Source organism: Vanellus vanellus (assembly GCF_965231255.1).
Source record: "Vanellus vanellus genome assembly, chromosome: 2".
In the NCBI taxonomy this organism is placed as follows: domain Eukaryota; kingdom Metazoa; phylum Chordata; class Aves; order Charadriiformes; family Charadriidae; genus Vanellus; species Vanellus vanellus.
Window position 1 is genome coordinate 71,649,825 of NC_138906.1, and position 19,912 is coordinate 71,669,736.

At 41.9% G+C, this 19,912-nt stretch overlaps 1 protein-coding gene across 1 annotated transcript in view; it reads left to right on the forward strand.

The window, feature by feature from the left end:
- Positions 1 to 19,912, forward strand: part of JARID2 (jumonji and AT-rich interaction domain containing 2) — a 128,827-nt gene that overhangs the window by 88,895 nt on the left and 20,020 nt on the right. The window contains exons 5-8 of the mRNA XM_082498987.1: positions 759 to 988; positions 8,703 to 9,720; positions 13,924 to 14,423; positions 19,698 to 19,790. Coding sequence (XP_082355113.1) covers positions 759 to 988; positions 8,703 to 9,720; positions 13,924 to 14,423; positions 19,698 to 19,790 — 1,841 coding nt within the window. The remainder of the gene's footprint in view (positions 1 to 758; positions 989 to 8,702; positions 9,721 to 13,923; positions 14,424 to 19,697; positions 19,791 to 19,912) is intronic.

Sequence of the window (19,912 nt, forward strand, 5' to 3'; positions counted from 1 at the left end):
CCTGATGACAATAGAGCAGTGATTATTCTTAAATAAATTCAGCTGAGGGACAGGAACAAAACTTGCTGAGATACTCTTGTATACATTTGCATAATATTTATTGTACAAAAAGTATGGTTTCTGTTCTGTGCTTTCTTATCCCTTCACTTCAGCAGAAGGCTAAGACGTTCAGCATAGGTCCCAGCATTACTTTATATGGCATCTTCTGAAATGGTTTTAGTATTTTCCTTTCTTTGCAGGAGTACCTCTTTCTATTTGCAGCTTGTCTGCTATTGGCAAACTGCTGTCAGTTTGGTTCAGCAGTTTAGATATCAATGAAAACAAAACATGCTTTTTCATGGAACATTTCCTTTCTTTTACATTAATGTAAAAAAAATAAATCCTTTTTCTGTTTAGGTTATGTTTAGAATTCCATCGCTGCAACAGCAAAAAGTTAATTAAAACTGTCATAAATAAAAATCAAACAGATAAGTCTAAATTTAGGTCAATCAAAACAGTAATATATAACTTGTATGTTTTAATTTGGATATTGAAGATAATGTGTGTTAACAAGCAAAGGAAATACTTTAGTAAATCTGTTCATATAAACAAATATGCAAAATAGTGCTTCTATTTCTGTATTGATTTTACTTTAGATTTAAGAAGACACTCACTAAATATCCAACACTGACAGCAGAGAAAGTTGTTTTGAATGAACAGTTTGGTCTTGTACATTTTTTTTTTTCCCTCCTTAATAGTCTGTATTTCTCTCTTCTCAGTTTTCAATGGGTCCAGCAAATCATCGAAGGAGAAAGAACCTGCTCAGAAACACAAAAGCAAAGAGGCCACACCAGGGAAGGAGAGGAACAGCGAACATAAGGCTGAGAGCCGAAAAGATCAGGCTGCTGCTAATCATCATCCTACTACAAACACTGGCTCCTCTACGAAAGGGCTCACTGCTAACAACCACCACACTCTTCATAGATCGGCTCAGGACTTAAGGAAACAGGTAATGAATTGTACTCTACTGTGGACACATGGGAAAATGCAGACTTTTAAGGTGCTAGCTCCATTTTCCACTGCCTGGCATAGAGCAAACATGGCGATCCTTAAAAGCATGCTCTGGAGATTGCAGGGAGTTAATTTTCAGTGAAAGAGAGAGAAAGAGAGAAAGAAAGAAAAAAGAGAAGTGATGCATACATGGGAAGTCACTATGATAAAGCATACTGTACAACCCTGTCTTGATATTATCCAGCGTATTCATATGAAAGAGTAAAGTTCACATCACTATTTATTAAACCTTTCTGACTGGCACTCTTGTCGGCCTCTCTGCTGGCAGTGCCAAGACTGGCAGCACATGGAAAAATGAACTCCTTTTGTGTACAGCTGGTCTGCTCGGATTCTCTTAGAGGCTCACTGGTGGTGTAGAGAAGCTGACGTTACGCTCAGGTGTCTTGTATTGCATGTGGGCAACACAAACCTTGGAGTCCGGGAAAAGTGTTTTGCCTGATGCATAAAGAAGGTGCTCTAGGATATTGCCTCCTTCGCAGTGGACGTACCAGGTGGGGAGTAATTCAGACTTTCATATTACCTGGTTGAAAACTGGCAAAAAAATCAGCAAGAGGCTTGTCTCAGCCTGACTTGCACTTGCGTGTGGAATTTTAGCAGACCAATCATTTGGAGCTTGTGACTGGCATTTGGGCAGGATGTGTCTCCATCTATTTTTGATGATTGCATCAAAGGGATCCTAAAATAGCAACTATCAAATAATTTTTTTATAAAAGAATTTAAAAAATCCCCAGTCAGTGTCCTTATTCAGTCTGGGGCTGGGTTAGCAGGGTACCTACGCTAGAGCAATGCAGTACAGAAGGAAAGCTTGCTGCACTTACGCCTTATATTCTTTTTTTTTTTTTTTTTTTTCCAGTGGTTAATTCTCAACAAGCCAGTTAAAGACAGTCTTTATTTGCTGGTATCCTAAAGGCTTTTCTTCTAAGTAGGCTGGCCTGGATTTCAGTGTAGCTGGAATTGCCGTCTTGTAGAGCTATCAAGGCCTTAGATGGCACCTCTCAGTCATAGGTTTGGAAATTAAAAATAGCAAAAAAGAAAACAGTGGTGTCCTTGCTGAGGAAATTTTCCATGCCCTGTGGTATTTAGCTTCTCCTGAAATGCTTCCACTGGATTTGTATTACCTTCTAAATCAAATTTGAGATCCTCAAAGCTATCTACAGTATATTTCTCTGTACCTCTGTAAGATTTCCATTCTCTATTCCCCTGTGGCAATTTTTGCTTATCTAGTCATCAGCTTGAATGCCTACCTTCTTTTGCATCCTGTGAGCTTTCTTTTTTGTGACGACCAGCATCCTGTGGTCCTTGCTGTGACATGCTCTGCCCTGAGCTCTTAATGTTGAACAAGTTTTCCAAAGTGTAAAGATGCGCTTCATACTTAATTATTTTTAACTCACTGGAACACTTGTGTGATGTGTGTTATAGTTGCATCATCAAAGTATGGATAGTTAAAATTCTTGTGATAGTCAACTGCCGTCACTTGTGAAGGTAGCTCTGAGAAGGGAAAAGACAGGCATAGAAGAATTTGTCCACGATCGAAGTGGGTTTTGCTTTGTAGAGTATTATATGTTTTCAATCATGCTACGCAAAATGGAGAGAAATTGTAAAGTGACGCAGTACAACCAACAGTCATGCCACACAGACACCTCACAGAGTATGGTCCTCAAGCTTCAGAAGATAAGGGGTCTGTAAATTCAGATTATGATTTTTATTTTTTTTTAGGCATTTAAATTTTCTTCTGCAACCCACAGTAACATAAGTACTTTCTTACCAATTTTAATGAAAATGTGTCTGTAACTAATTAAAGGTGGATTATCTGTTTTGCCTGACAGAAGGACTTAGCTTTGTGCAAAACCTTAGACTTACCAGTTATGTGACAATGCTAAATTTCCTGCCCTTGTCCTGAGTCTTTGTTGACATTTTCAGTATTTTCCGAAAGGGCAGTTGTTTGCCCGGGGTGCTAGCCACACATGTTCTTCCATCTTCCAGTATGTTTTTGCTCCTCATTCACATGCATTTACATGGTTTATTTATGTGTGTGGTTTTGTTTTCTTCAGTCTTACAGAAAATAAAAGCAGAACGCTAGAAATTACCCAAGATTTTCTTTTTTCCTCTCGTTCTTTCTTTCCTTTTCTAGTGTGTGCTTGCACTTGTCATGTGTTCCCTCTCTCTCTTTCTTCCTCCCTTGCTCTCTTCCCCAGTCCCCTACTTCAAAGGGGTTGTGGGCAATGGAAATGTAGTTCAATGGGGCCCTCTCTTGGCTTAACATGGTAATTTAGCTCTGCAAAACCTATATCAACACAGAGTATTTTTATGAATGAAGTTGAGATTAGTTGCATAACTTGAATTTGGTTGGGACCAAAACTGTTGTTGGTATTGCTAACGTTGCTGTTATTACTGTGGTTGTTATCTAACAAGCTGTTTGTTGGCTTTGTTTTGTGTGTACACGTGTGCATGTGTCTGGAGGATGGATCCTAGGTGCTATACAGAGGTGTGTATGTAGACCAGTTCAAATCCAACAAACACATTGCTGCAAGACTATGCTGGTCCCATTTGCCTTTTAAAAGACAACAATATTTAAAAAATAACAAAATTTAAAATCTGCTGTATCATCTTTCACTGCAAGACAAGTGTTCAGTAAAGTGGAGAAAAGAGTGGTCTGAAGACTAATATATGTCAGCAAAACTAAGAAGATAGCTGAAAAGCAAAGATAAGATTATTCGTATCCCTAGTTTCACCTTTATCTCAAGACTTTGAGTCATGTAAGGCTAATGTCAAGCACTTTGTTACTATTTGAATTAAATTTACTTCTTTCTTATGTGCTCAGTGTAAGCACTGCCTCGGGATGGAGCTGTGGCATAGACCCCCATTTGGTGAACCTGCGCACCTGGCAGTGTGGCCAGTTTTTTAGGCTGACTCTGTGTGTGTATGTTTGGTTTGGGGGGAGACATTTCAACAGTAGAAAGGTAAGAAAATGCCTACCGCAATTTCTTGTTTCTTTTGGTTCCAATCGTCTGATGGGTCCTCAGAGACAAGTACAGACCAGGAACACGTAGGTAATGACTGACCAGCCAGAATTTCACATTTGTCAATGTGAAATCCTGAATCCACCTGTTGCTTTGATGGTGGGCTATGACCACGTTGTTTGTTCTACTTGTTTCCAGCTGGAAGATGTTTGTTGCAGCCTATTCCTGTTTGAAGCGTGGTCTCTTCTGGTCTATATAGTACTGCTGTATCTTAAACATTATGCTGTCATCTCTGAAAGCACTCAAGATACCTGTGGGCATTTGGGGAGGGGAGAGGGAGAAGTACTTGAAAACCATCATGTTGTGTCTGTTCTAAAAAGAGGATGGTCCTGAGGAAGCAGTGTTTGTTTCTTGTGGGGTATCCTTAGTTAGCAACCAGAGAGAAGGGAATTCCTTATAGTATTCTCAAAGCCAAGTGTTGTCTACTTCAGGACCTGTTTGTCATTGGAATAATGTCACTAAGTTTGAAAAGAAACTCAAAATAGTGTGCTTGTAATGTAGGATTGGAGGTTAGATAGCAGAAGCTTATGTACCTGTTCAGTTCAAGATTTGGCCCTGAGAGATCTAAGCTTTTGTTGTGTTGGAGGTATTCTAACAACTCTAAACAGTTGTGATAAGTTGCTGTTTTCTTAATTAATTAAGTTTTCCAGAGGTTTGTATCTTGGCAGTTTTAATTCTGGCCTAAAGCTGATGGTGCTGGTAGCATGTTTTCCTTTGAAAAGGAGGAACTGTGAGGATCCTGCCTTTCTCCATGAGCACTTTCTCCATGACTGTGTTTTGTTCTCAGGCCCTATGTCACCACTTCTTGCTGAAGTAGTGCCTCAGGTAGCCCTGCAGGCTTCTGGTGATAACTTCTTAAAAAAAAAAAAAAAAAAAAAAAAATTCATAGGAAAACTGGAGTGACAAGGTACCTCCATACAGGCTGACTGCTCACTCCGAGGTGTTGTCTTGACTGTACCTGACAGCACAGTAATATAGCTATGGCCTCCTTGAAACCTTCTGGAAAAACTCCCATAGAGGAGACTCTGCAACATCCATTGACAGCTTCTTCCAGCATTTTCCTTTTCTACTCATTAGAAAGTTTTCCTAGTTGTGCCTCAAATCATCTTTGTAGACAATTAGAGGTTTTTTTCCCCCTTCTTCACAGTGAACATGGAAAGAACATTTACAGTCTTTTTTCATAGGAGCTCCTTATGCATCAGAACACTGTTGTAGAGTTGTCCCATAGTCTTCTCTTTCAGACTAAACAAGCCTAGCTCCTGTGGCTTTTCAGTAAAGATTGTATTTTTCCAAATATCTGAGCACTCCGTGCTCTTTTAGACTTGCTCCACTGTCTAAATTTTTCTCGCAGTGTGGGCCCAATGCTGGATCCAGCCCTGCATAGGAAAGCCTGTGTACCCGTCCGTTGTTTTCAGCGTTCTTGGTAATAGGTCTCAGAAGGAGATCTGTGTGCTTTGTACCACTGTCGCGTTTTGCAGTTCAAAGTGGTCCCCAAATGTTATTCCTCCCCTACATGTATTTGATTTGTCCTTCCTAAAAATAGCACTTCCTCTTATTGTAGAAATGTTCTGAAATAAGTTCTTCAAGATTACCTTTGATTTTGACTTTGTCTCCAGAGCCCCTTCCAGGTGCATGTCACTGGCAAATTTTACGATAATCCAAGTTACTGATGGAAGTACTTGGTAGAACCAAGGCCAAGAGAAGTCCCTTCAGAAAGTCACCTGAAGTGCTCTCCCAGGATGGCAGTGAACTATGACAATAACTTCTCTGAGGATGAGTTTCTTCAGTCCCTTATGCAGCCACTTTAGAGTCATTATGTCTAGGACATGTCACAGGAGCTTGTTTGATGGAATGTCACATGGAACAGTGACTGGAGCCCTACTAAAGTGGAGGTGCTTCTTTGCCTGTTCAGCCAGGTTTCAGTCAGATGATGATTAACTTAGCTTGATGTGCTATTTTGGCAAAACTATGGGTAGGTGGTTTTTGCGGGGTGGAGGTGGTGGGGGGTGGTGGGGTGGGTTAATATTTTTTGGTTTTAACACTATCTTATTGATCATTTGTGTGTTTAAAAATTATTTGGTGATTTGTACCAGCATGATTTTAGAGTTTGAAGTTAGGTAGACTCAGCCTGCCCTACGCTTTTCTCCGAGAGCTATGCCCTAAGTCATCTAGGTACACTTTATCTTGCTAGGGTTGCCTTCCTAGCTCTTTTGCTGAAATTGGTTGTTATATATCTGGTAAGTATTCAGTCAGTGGTACTTTTGGTGAAGGCTAATGCAAAAGAAGCACAAACACTTTAGCCAAACTGTTGCATTTGTTTTCCTTCCTTGTGTGATGGTTGATTTCTGCTGTTCTTTGTTGTCTTTGTATTTTTAAGGTGTCTATAATTTTTTTCTGTTTCATTTTATGTCCCTTGCTAACTGAAGTTCCTTTAGCTCCTTGGCTCCTTGGCTTTTCTCGTTTTACCCCAGCATGCTTTTGCTGTTCCGATATAGTTGCCCTTAGTCACACACTTGCGTTTCAGCATTTTACTGTGATTCTTTTCTAATTTTCCAGTCATTAGGGAACTTTGTGAACAGGCATAATGACCTGTGCTTTGTGCCTCTCCTCTGAGGGGGAATTGCTTTGGTTTGGGTTTTTTGCAGGTTCTTGGGGTTTTGGGGTGGGTGGGTGGGTGGTGGTGGTGGTGTTTGTTTTTTAAGTCTGTTGTCCTTTCCGTACTGTTGTCACATCTTAGAATTGAAAACTCATTTCATGATCACTGTCACCCAGATTACCTTCCCCTCCCAATTCTCAATCAATTCTTCACTATTAGTCTAGATGAAATATCTAATCGATGTTCCTGGCTATTTATAAAGCCAGAGATGTTCAGCGCTTGTTCTGCCTGCTGCAGGCAGGAGGCAACGTCTCAGCAGCTCTCTACTTGTGTCTGTTGTGTACAGCTCTGCAGATGTCAAACCCAGACCTCCATTTCAAATGCAGAGTACTGCCTAAATTTCAAGGGAAATGGGTAAATGCATTTCTGTTAGCAAGTGTTTGCTTTCCAGATGATATCTCGTGCGTCTTTGGAAGGCTCAAGGAAAAAACTCATGTTATCAGTTAACTAGATTTTCCTTAAATGTTTCCTACCTTTGAAGCACGGGAAGAACAAGAATGTGGATGGGTTTTAAAAGGGCGTTACTCCTGCTCCAGCTTCTGGAGCACAGAGGAGAAAATGCACACAGTAAATGCGTGTATACACATACATGTATGTGTGTATGCAGAATCCCCAGGTTACAGTTCCTCTTCCGCAAGTGACAATGCAAGACCATAGCATGATCTTTTCAGTCTATTCGATCCCTATTTTATAACATTTTATCCCTACTTTATAAGTGACTACAAATCTTGCCTTTATTTGAGAGAAGCTGCCATGCTTACTAATTTGGCAAGTATTTTGAAAACCCACAGGGAAGTATTATAACTTTGATGGAATGGTGGTGTTTGCCCGAGCACTGATGTGAGGTGATTGTACTGTATGCTTTCACTTTGAACACTTTTACCAGTATTCCTGATTTTTTGATGTGCTTTTGTGCACTCGCAGTAGTTTGAGGAGGTGAGAAAACAATGTTTAAACTTGTTTAAATGCTAAAATTTGTTTGAGGTTCATTTTCTCATTAGTGGAACTTAGCTTTGGCAGTGCTGAGCCATCTCAATTCCCTTTGAAGCTGAGGGTTGCTGTCGGTGCTTAACCTGTCTTATAGTTAAAATAAAAATTTTAGTTTCATAGCTGGGTTTAAGTGCCTAACAGAAAGCAATGAAGTCCAGCAATTCTAGGTTGCAACGACACATTAGTGATGAATATGATGTAATAAAATGTGTGTCAGCAAAACTGCCCAGATATCAAACTTCAAAAAAAAATAATTATTGAACTACTGTATACATTTTTATTTCAAATTAATGACTTCAGCAACAAGATGCCTCCCAAGGTTTAATATGTATGACAGACTGGATCCTTCATGGCTGTCCTGATCTGTTGGGTGCATAATGTGTTCAATATCTCTTTTTTATATGTATGTATGTACAGACAGGAGGTTGGTTTGAATCTCAGTGTGTGTTTTTTTTTTTCAAAATGTGCCCATTCCTGCTAGAATAGGTAGTATACGCTGTCTAGTTTGTCTGCTAAGAAGTAGTAAACTGTGTGTGGGAAGATAGATGGGAGAGGGATAGTGTCTGAGGACCAGAAAAGGAGATAATGAAAGTGTTAGTTTGTAAATCAGACTAGCTGTGTTTTGTGGCACCGTACCAGGCTTTGTGGTAGACAAGGGAGGGGGTAGTGCAAGCAAGGGGCCTCACCCTTCTTAATGCCAGAGGCTTCGTACCCTCCGAAAGCAAGATTGGCTTTTGGGGGGCTTTTTGGTTCATTTTTTAAAAAAATATTTCTATTTTATTTGTTGTTTACAAATGCCCAGTCCCTCCCTATGCCTGGGTGAAAACAATTATATGAAGATTGTACAAAGGGGCCAGGAGTCAGGACTGCAGAATATGGTTGTCCAGTGACTGGGACACTATAGCTGAGTGGTAACATTATTAATTTACTTTTCTGTTTTCTGTTTCCTTCCTTCTGCTGCCCCTGCAACACTCCTGGCATTGCAGGTTTCTAAAGTCAACGGGATCACTCGAATGTCATCTCCGAGTGCAAATGCAGCCAGTGCCAAAAAGATGAGAGAAGTCAGACCTTCACCGTCCAAAACTGTGAAGTACACTGCAACAGTGACAAAGGGAACTGTCACATACACCAAAGCCAAGAAAGAACTGGTCAAGGAAACCAAACTAAATCACCACAAACCCAGTTCACCTGTCAACCACACAATCTCAGGGAAAATAGAAAGTAGCAATGCAAAAACCCGCAAACAGGTGCTATCCCTTGGAGCATCCAAGTCTAACAATACCGCTGTTAATGGTGTAAAAGTCAATGGCAAGTTGAACCAAAAGACATGCACTAAGGAGGTGGGGAGACAGTTAAGGGAGGGTCTGCGCAATTCGAAGAGGAGGCTGGAAGAGATGAATCACATAGACAAAATACAGTCGCCCACCAAGAGAATGAAAGGGGCCGTCAACTTGGCAGAAGCTGCCAGCAAAAAGGCAGCCGTAGAAAAGCCTTTGCTGAATGGACACCTTAAAAAGGAAGTGCCAGAGAAGAATTTGGAAAGAAATAGGCCGAAAAGAGCCACTGCTGGAAAGAGTACGCCAGGGAAACAAGCACATGGCAAAACTGAAAATGCCTCCTGTGAAAATCGTTCTACCTCTCAAGCGGAGTCCTTGCACAAGCCACAAGACTCAATGGGAAAGCACGAAAAGGGCAGTAGTAAGTCTGGGTGGGGGATGCTGGGGGAGATTCCCATCCTTAGGCCCTCCACCAAGGAATTTCATGACCCACTGATATACATTGAGTCAGTCCGAGCTCAGGTAGAGAAGTATGGGATGTGCAGGGTGATTCCTCCTCCAGACTGGAGACCTGAGTGCAAGCTAAATGATGAAATGCGGTTTGTGACACAGATTCAGCACATACACAAGCTAGGCAGGCGCTGGGGACCCAACGTGCAGCGGCTGGCCTGTATCAAGAAGCACCTCAAATCTCAGGGCATTACCATGGACGAACTCCCACTCATAGGTAAGGGCTGTGGTTTCCTTGGCCTTTTGCCGCTGCTTGTTAGCGTCCGTATGCAACTTTATGCTCAGTTTGCCTTTATGCTTAACCAACCCCCTGTTCAATTAACACTGCAGAGCACTGGATCTCTCTCTTAATCCATCAGTCAGGCACGATGCAGGTAGATTGGCGGAGAGCTTTCCCGGGAGCCTTTATATCGCCACCTTCCTCCTGCCACCTCTTTATTTCACCCAGGGAAAGAAGTGCTGTGTGGGGTCTTGGTCTCTAGATTTCAGGTGTTCTCCTTTCCCTGCTGTTTATTATTGTAGGTAGTACAACTACAGATACTGATAGCCTCAGTTTAAGTGTTGCCTCAGAATATTTTTCGGACCTTTCCAAAGATGTTTTCCAAATAGGTCGCAATGCTGCCAAGCTTGAATGCAAATATTTTTTTTGCCTCTTCCTTTCAAAGCATTTAACCAAGGGGGAAAGAAAATCTCTCGGAACTGACTTCTATTTGGGTACTCAGACACTTAAAATCACAAATTTGCAGTGACCTGCTGACATTTAACAACCATTAAGTGTCAAGAATAGGCAGTAAAATGTGGTTGATTGCAAAATGGAGGTTTCATTATTTCTCCCAGCAGGTGTCTGCCAGGGCTAATGCCTGAGTGAGAATCACTTATTTAACAGAATTCTTGGTTTATGGTCTGCTGTCAAAAATGACATGTGACAAAAATGTGACAATAGTTTGTAAAAACATGACAACAGCAGCATACAAATGAACCATTGAATGAGCCACCTCCATCTCTACTGCCTTTGCAGCCGTGACATAGTAACAAACTTGTGGTTTTAATTTTTGTTAGCCCTCCCCTTTGTTTTTGAAGTGTTTTGAGTCAGAGCTCACAGGACCTGCATGTTGCAACTTGAGGCTAGAGTTTTGCCTTTGAGGCATTATCCGATCAGAAGCAGCTATCAACACTACTTGGATTAAAGGACACACTTTCTGTTTAAACTGTTCACAACATTTCTCCCCCCCCCCCCCCCCCCTCCATTGTTTCCTAACTTTATTTTATATCACGTATGGTAAGTGAGTGAAAATGCGTAAAAGCACACAAAGAGATTGCAGAGCTTATGGTGAACCAGTGCAGGGCACAACAGAAAAAAGGACAGAATTTAAGGAGAAGAAACAAGGGTTAGTGCTCTGTTGCGATAGCCGTGTGAAAACATTCAATGAAATCTGAAAATTAAAATCACTCAAGCAGCAATAAGTGAACATTTTGTATGCCTAATGTATGCAATGGTTGTATGCTAATAGAGAAGAATAATGAATTAAATTTACATTGGTAAGAGAGAGAAGAAAATGTGCAAGACAGCTCGATTAACGCTCGTGGAACAATGTTAACTTTTTAATGAAATACCTTAACTCGGCACTAAGATGGCATTACTGTTAATTATTTGTATTATTTAAGCACCTAAGAGCCTAATTAATAGGCAAGAATTCTATTCTGCTGGGTGCCATATAAGTGGAGCAAACAGTGGTCTCATAAAATTTGCATCCTTTCTGCAGTTAATTTCCTACCTATCTTGTGTTTACAATTGAAAACAAAATGGAGAAAAGAAGCTGGAGATAATAAGTGTACAAAGATGAAAAATCTGTTGGTTCCAGCAGAAAAAATATAAAATAATCTGTGGTGATAAATGCACTTACTTAAGTTGACATGCGTACATACCCCTCCTTTCAGGGCCAAGTCACATTTCCATTGAAGTAAGTGGGAGTTTTGCCAACGATTTGTGTAATCCCAGCGTTTGGTATTAAATGCATACCTGAAGATTTTTTTTTTTTTTATAAACGAGCTTGCTCACTAGGCAATTTAAAAATATTCCTAACTTAGTGAAATTAAGACAATTATAAAAAAAACAGTCAGACACTATTTCTTCATAACATGTGCTAGGTTTCCTATTTAAGCCATTTTTCTATAGGTGCTTATAAATGGGGTTAAAAATTTTTATTTTTATTTTTTTTTCTTCAGCCTTTCAAGGAAAGTTGAAGCAACATGTTTAGGTCAATCCTGGAAAACATCAGCCTGAGATATAAATGCTTCCAAAAGTTATGACTATGTGAAATGGAATTATAATTGAGACCATTTTGTAACCTTAGCTGTAGCTGGCCCTATGAAGGATCTGCCAGATATGTGAGGCTTCGGTTGAATGATGTGCTTCTATAGCTCTAATATTGCGGAGTGATTATAAGGGATCATTCCACGATGCAGGAGAAAATCACATTTCTTAAATATCTTATAAACAGTGTTTAAACTAGGACCTTAAGCTGGGTGTGCGCTATTTGTCCCACTGGACAGCACATATAATGTTAAACCTGGACCACACTTTTTTCGAAGTTAGTAGTGTGTTACTCGACTTTCTGTAGGTCGCTGAATCTGTTGGGATGGAAGGCCATCTTAAATTATGCCTTCAGCTTATTTGTGAACTGTGCATAAAAAACACTATACCAAAAAAGTAACAGCCTGTAATAGAGGCCAGCTTGAAAATCTTTTTATAGGGAAGATTAAAGAGGAAAGAATGAAAACCTTTGAAATTTGTGGGTTTTTTTCTGATGGTGTTTGCCTTTTCTCACCTTCAAGACTTAACCATTTTGACACCTCCTCCTCCCCCCAAATTACTAAATTGGATAAACCTGTTGCCCTGTGGCCCTGCCTCAACCCTTGTCATATACTCCTCAAAGCCTTCCCCTTGTTTTTGACCACAGCCAAAAACCTTTCCCCTGTTTTCGCACCTTTGCCCAGCCCTGTGCAAGCAGCATTAGCAAGCAGCCTCTGGCACTGCTTTGCCTCGGTTGCAACTGTCGTCATCCCAAAATGCTGCACGCAGGTTTATGCTGCTGAGCCTCCCTCCGCACTGGATTGGCGCAAGTGGTGGAAGAGGGGAAAGCAGAGGGAAGAAGGAAAATTGAGATAAGCTATGAAGTGCATGAGATGCAACACAGGGTAGTTTGAAGAAAGACTGCTTGCACTAGCAAGCACGATGATATGACTGGCCTTTAAGATGCTGTGGCTGTGCATCTGACAGTAAATATTTACCATAAGGCTACTTCTTGCACTTCTCTGTTGTATAATACATTTGTAAGTGCTCTGAAATAGCTACGGCATAATGATTTTCTTACTTTTCTCAAAGAAAAAGGGGAAGGAGAGACAATGTGGTGGCAGCAATGTTGACACAAGTTTTGTATTAATTCTTTTTTTTTCCTTCAGCAGTGCCCTGTTGAATTATAGGTGGTCTTTGGTCCGTTTCTTCACTCTTTCTACTGATGATTTATTTCTGTGCTTTGAGTGTATTTCTGATGTTCCTTTTATTGTTTCTCATCCATTTGGCTGCTTTTTACACTGCAGTTTGTATAATCCTCCATTTTTATTTTTTGGCTGGAGTGTGAAATGTGCTAGTCATCTTAAAAAATATACAAAAACATAATGGAGTATAAAATATGGATGGCCTCAGACTAGAAGAATAATGGGTCTGGCATGTTTTTATGCAGTTGCAGGCACCAACCCTGAACAAACCCTCGCTTCCCTTGGGTTTTTTAAAGGATTTTTTCTACCTGTAGTGAAATGAATGATGTAACTGTGCTCCTTTTAATACTAGCTATATCCAAAGTGTTGTGCAGACATTAGATAATTGACGTTTCACCTCCAGAAAGGATAGTTACTTGTTTTTTTGATTGCCAGTACCCATCTTGACACTTGTTTAGCTTCTTGCTGGTATAAACCAGACGTGGGACTGGTGGCAGGCGAGTGGAGGGTGGCAGTGTGTGGGCTTTAAAAGAGCTGGGCAACTGTTATCTCCGTGACGGTTGGATAATGACCAGGGGAAAGATGCCCCAGGAGACAGCTGGGGGTGCTCTGAGAAGAGAAGGGAATGAAACTCAAGGAGGAGAGCAAATTTAACCGTAGGGAAGGCTATTGCAAATAGCAAAACATGATCTGCTGAATGAATTAATCTAGCAAAGCAGTGGTGCGTGCCTGTCTTTAGCAGGCGGCATATTAGGTAGGGACAGTCCTGCTCTGGTGCCCAGGTGACCAGAGCTGTATGGGTGGTATGTCCCATATGGGCCCAGCCTGGTAGCGCGCTTGACGTGAGCTGCCCGCAGCTTTCCTAACCTGCTCCTGTGTTTTCCTTTCCCCATCTCTGCTGCCCGGCACATGCGGACCCCAGGAGGCTGCGAGCTCGACCTGGCCTGCTTTGTCCAGCTGATCAACGAGATGGGGGGGATGCAGCAAGTGACTGACCTCAAGAAATGGAACAAGCTGGCAGACATGTTGCGCATCCCCAAAACTGCACAGGACAGGCTGGCCAAGCTGCAAGAAGCCTACTGCCAGTACTTGCTCTCCTACGACTCCCTCTCCCCAGAGGAGCACAAGAAACTGGAGAAGGAGGTCTTGCTGGAAAAGGAAATCTTGGAGAAGAGGAAAGGACCTTTGGAGGGACATTTGGAGAATGCCTACAAGTTCCATTCCTTGCCCCGGTTTGAGCCCAAAAACGGACTCATCAACGGCGTGGTTCACAAAAATGGCTTCCGCAACAAGTTAAAAGAAGTCGACGTCCCACTGAAGACAGGCAGGCGGCGGCTCTTTGCTCAGGAAAAGGAGACCACGAAGGAGGACGAGGAGGAGGAGGAGGGAGTTCTTAGCGACTTACACAAGTGTATATACAAGGTAACGAGGCAGGCTCTGCCGATTTTGTTTTGTAGAATTGATGATGCTGTCGTCTGGGTGGCATCTGGGTGCAAATGCAGCCGTCTGGGGAGAGCCGATGGGCTGCGTTGCCCCCAAAGGTAGCAGCGCAGCCAGCGGCTATCACAGCTGGGTGGTCTGGTGGCTTTGTCCTGATCTGCCTGGCTTTTGCGGAATGTCTGGAAAAGCTGGAAGGTGTTATTGTCATAATGAGATTGCACTGGGCTCTGCCCCCCTTCGTCTCCTTGTGAGAAGTTCTCTGGATAGCTCTGTCCACTTATCCTTGCAGACACAGGTTTTGTTTTCATGTTCTACTGACATTTAAAGTAATATTCTGCTTTCTCGTTCCTGCTTCTTGCGAGTTTCTTGTTGAGCGAAGTCGTACTCCACATCAAAACTAACATCACTAGAAACACTACTACTTTTAGAAAGGGCAAATTAAAATGCAAACAATATTTTCATCCACGATGCCAGATTTTGCTCGGCACGAACAGTCACATGGACACTTGGTCCTCCACATATCAGGTACACCCATTTACGAAGGAATGCTGACTCTTTCACTGTATTATTTGGCAGTCTTCTACTCTGGAGCAGGAGCTGGCACTGCAACTCACAGTGCAATTTTGAGTTGCATTGAATTGTGTAGCCGTGCTCCGAGAGAAATATAGCATTGAGTGTCTGTGCCCAGTAAAGGAATACGCTGTTTTTCCCCTTCCAATCTCACTTCCATCACCAGGAAATGAAGCCAGATAGCCCAAAGTGGCTTATTGTTAAGCTATTTAGGGATTGCATGAGCTCATGACGAGCTTTAAAAGCTTGCTTCAGGTTTCTTTTGCAGCCTGTTATGATTTGTCAGCCCCAAAATTCTTTTATTTGGGGACTCCAGCCTCCATCCCACCTTTGAAAAGCAATCTCTTTGCCATGCAGCTGTTGGAGAGAAGCTTATCTAATGACAGCAGCATTTGTGAATAGTGAAGTGGCATTTCTGTGCTTAATATCCTGTGCTTAAAGATGTTAAATGAAAAATTTGATACAATTTACCCTGAGTGCTCTATGAACAACCTCAAACTTAGTGGGGAAATGCCTCCATCTTCTTTTCTGGTGCATGTCCCAAGTTAAAGTCGAGAAGATACAAAGCAACTCAAAAAGCAAGATTAGGATTTGTGATAAGTATCCTAATCAGACTTAGAAAATGAAAAAAAGGCAAGCAAGCAAAGTGCAGCTCATATAACCAGCCTGTGTCTGTTGAGCCCCAGACCTTTACCCCCAAAAGGCTGAGAGCTCCCAAACTGCTGCTGCTGCCCAGAAAGCACTGGCAGTACTGACAGCATCAGACCCTGTATGAGTCCAGCAATACCCAGTAGAAATACTTTTGTTCTGTGCACAGAAGCTGTTAGAGATGAGCATCGCTGAGCCAGCAGGCCAGCGCTCTCCCCACCCACCAAAGCAGCTGCAGCACACGGAGCTGCTCAGGCAATGCCTCGCATTGTCTGCCGTGGTGCCAGCAGCTTCCCGGACACTGGGGCTTGCCTGTTTGAATCCCATCCCATGCTCATCTGCACTGAAGAGACTGGGGAGTAGTCAGGTGATGGACCAGGGATCAAACAGGGGGAAGCAAATCTACAGTGGGTTTCTGGAGAGATCCCTGCTGTGGAGTACCCCGTGGGATGCTTGGTCGGTCTGAGTGCAGAGAGGCATGAAGCTTCATTTTCACAGCACTTGGCAGGGAAAGCCCTGTAGAAGGACTGATGCGTGAGAACAGGTTATGTCACTTAGAGCAAGCCTCAAGACGTAGAAATAAGAAATTATGCAACAATCTTGGTGCACCAGCATAACCAACAAGACTTGTAAAATGACTATAGTTCATCACTAGGCATTTTAATAAGATTGAGGTGAGGTGGTGCTGGCTTATAGATTTAAGCAGAGGGTAATTCATGGCATTTTATGAAACAAGCCTTTTACTGCTGCATTCTCTGTTTTTCTTGAATGATGGTGTGCTTCTGTGCGTGTGTCTGGAGGGAGGAGTGTTCTTTACCTATTAACGTGTTTCTGAGAAAACCTGAAATTTGTTTAACAGAACACATCATCATGTTACAGTTTCCACAGATGATGGGATTGCAATGGTTCTTTTTTAAAGCACATTGCTAATTATAATTAAAAATAAAAAAACGCACACAAAACAAAAAAAACCAAGCCCGCCTCTTTGATAAATGCCCAAATCAATAGATTGAGGGCTGGAGGAGAACATCGTAATCATATGGCTGTAGTCCAGTTTAGGCCATAAATTCTATACTTCAGACCATGAAGAGGCCATGTATTCAGGATTTTGCACAGTAATTTCTGCCGTTAGCACATGCTTGAGCTGAAACATGTTTTTAGAAAGAGACATCCAGTCTCATCCAGGAGCAGTTACCACCGTATCACATGTCAAGCTTCGAGTAAATTACCTTTGTGTTTGGCTGACTTTCTTCCAGGGCTCCCAAATTATTCTCTGCTGCTCCTTTCCAGGCTCTAAGGCCTGCTGTGCTTTTAAGTGTGTGCTGCAGGCTGCTGCGCTTGCTTTCCATACTCTAAAATGTATAGCTTTCCTACCTGACTAATAAAACGTTGTCGTTTGTAAGTATGTGAAGGAGACTGCTGTCATCAAAGAAGGATCTGCTTGCAAGATTTTCACTCTTCTCTTCTTTCCCCAGTTTTAGCTCTGAAAATATTTTTAAAAATCTGTACCAGAACTGCCTGAAAACAGCATTTGTTTCCATACAGAACAAACTGAAGGCTTATTAGCAGACCCGTTAGAGGGACACGTAGAAGAAATCACCAACGCAAGTTTTGCCAGCCCTCACATTAAACTGTCACGGAAATCCCATGCTGAGCTCTCTTCAGCCGGGGACTTGGCATTTTTGGATTCTGCTTAACAGGAGTCCCTCCTTCCTTCCTGTGACTATTGTGAAATCTCTGTTTTCTGCTCATTTTTATGGTTGCTTTAACGTCTTTAACATACATAGTGTTGCAGTGTCCTTTTCCATGCCTTCCCTGCAGGCTTGGTGATGGTGGTGATGGTGATGATGCTCTGGGTTGGCTCTTGTGGCCACCACAGAGGCTGTGGAGAATTAGGAGAGAAAATAGGAAATTTTGTCCCTTAAACATTCCTCTGTTGTATTGTCGCAGAAACAGAAACTCTGCTTAGTAGCTTGAAGCTTCCAGTTGTTGAACTGTTGAGACATTTGTGAGGGCATTGAAAGGGTATTTTATGCTTCAGCAATTCATTTTGTGTTCAGGTTAAAATGCTCCATTACAGCATTTTAAATTATTTTCTGAGTTGGCATTACAAAATTTTACGAGATCCCCCAGATTAAAAAAAAAAAAAAAAAAAAAAACCAACCCAAAACCAAACCAACAAAAACCAGACAACAAAACCCCCTCAACTGTTTACTTTGTGTTACAACTTTTAGGAGACTCAAAAAATGCCAGATTCTTGATAGAGGAAGAAATGGGCATATGCAGTTTTTAAGGGCTAAACTGTTCAGTTTTTCTGCTTTCTTTTTTCTTGTTTGCCACATATCTGAAAAATTAAAAGATGTGGTTAATCTTGGAAGATGAGTCCTTATTTTTGTTTTTCTGTGTAAGATGAGAGGAAGAGGCAAGTAACTGAAACGAGGAAGCTGCTGCAGAACTTGTGTTGGTTTGTGAGTGGTGAAGTCTAAGCTCAAGTGTGACAGCTGTTGGTACGGGCCCTGCATTTTACGAGAGGTTTTGTTGTAAAAGACTGCCTCCGTAAACGATTCATGAGGGCATTAAAAGATGAAGGAAATTGCATATTGTATCACAGAGCATCCAACTCTGAAGTTTACGGGAACCAGAGGGCCCCGAGCCCTGGGCATTTCACAAACTTTTTTGTTACAGCTAATTATGCTGCGTTCAATTAAAAAAATGACAATGTTACAACCATAGGAGCATGTCAAAGTGATAGACTTGGCCTCTGGGGGAAAACCTGCTTATATAGTTGTTTCTAGTTTACTCTCGGGCATAGTTCTTAAATTAAACACAAGAAAAGACGGAGGTAGTTTGGCAGATCTGTTTCGTAGTTGGAAAACTGGAAAGGTAATAATAGTTCAAGTAATAAAATGCTCCTTTATGTGGAGTTTTTAAGTCAGTGGTTCCTCAGATGGGCAACTAGTGGACACGATGGGAGTGAAAGGAAGGACCATTAGATCTGGCGAGGGGGGCAAAAATATTTTCAACTTCATGTTTGCAGAGCAATGCTAGTCTCTTCCTGCAGTGATGGCTGCAAACCAGCATGGCCACAGCAGCTAGTGTGGCACCTGCCAGCTCTCGTGGCTCACAGCTTCCCAGGATGTTTCTTCTGCCCTGGAGCAGAGAAGGTGATAGGGGTGTCCCTCTTTGGGCATACTAGTATGTCTGGGCTGAAAGGAGCACGCGGGTTCTCATGCTTCTGCCTTCAGAGGATGCTCGCCCGAGCAGCTGGTGTTATGGTTATGTGTGAAGGCAGATATCCAGAAACTTAGGTATAGCTTAAGCAGAAAACCAAGGCAGATCCTCTTCTCGTACAGCTCCTGCATCAGTGCCAAGAAAGAGCACACTCATTTGGCAATTTTTCTGTGTTTTACTTTTCTCAGCCTTGTAATAACGGGTCCTAGTTCCTTGCATTTGAACTGCTTTTACACAATTGAGCGTAACTAGTTTTTGTAAGCAGGTGATTACAGTAATCTTGGTAAACTCTACTTTTTGTGACCCCCTTCCATCACATACAATGCTAGTCTGATGCTGAACATTTCTGTGAATTCCCTAAGTCTTTCTCACCTGTTTCTCTGTGTGTAAAGAGCATAGCCACATGGTCCTTTGATCACGTACCGAATTTGATTGTAAAATGTAGGCAGGGTTGCCTACTGGGTCCTTTGCAACCTGTCACAGAAAGCTGGGCCATGTCCGTCTTCTCCATTTATCAAACACAGAGTGTCGTGCTGGACAAAGCAGTGTATGTGGCCTTCTGGGAACATTCCGTTGGCCTCTTAGATGGTTGGTTTGGTGAGTCAGCGTGGTTAAATGTCTGTATATTTTGCGGTATTTTGCCCTCAGATAAGAAACGAGCTTTAGACCCACATGTGTTCTGAAGACATAGTCCTCTTTCCCCCTGTGGTGAGCTGGGATTGAGCATGTAAGGAAAAGAGTGAGGGCAGGGGGAATGGAGGCACAGTTTTTTATTTTCAGTTTTAATTTTATTTTCTTTTTCCACAGGGTAGGTCTGTTTCTTTAACAACGTTCTACCGAACAGCAAGGAACATCATGAACATGTGCTTCACAAAGGAGCCTACGGTAGCTGAAGTAGAGGTGAGGCCAACATAAGGGGTGGTAAAAGTTTTTATTTCAGGGGATTGAGTATGGGGATTCAGTATAGTTGACGTTCAGGCATTGCCATAAGGAGTTTAGGGCTGTCTAGAGTGGGAGAAAAA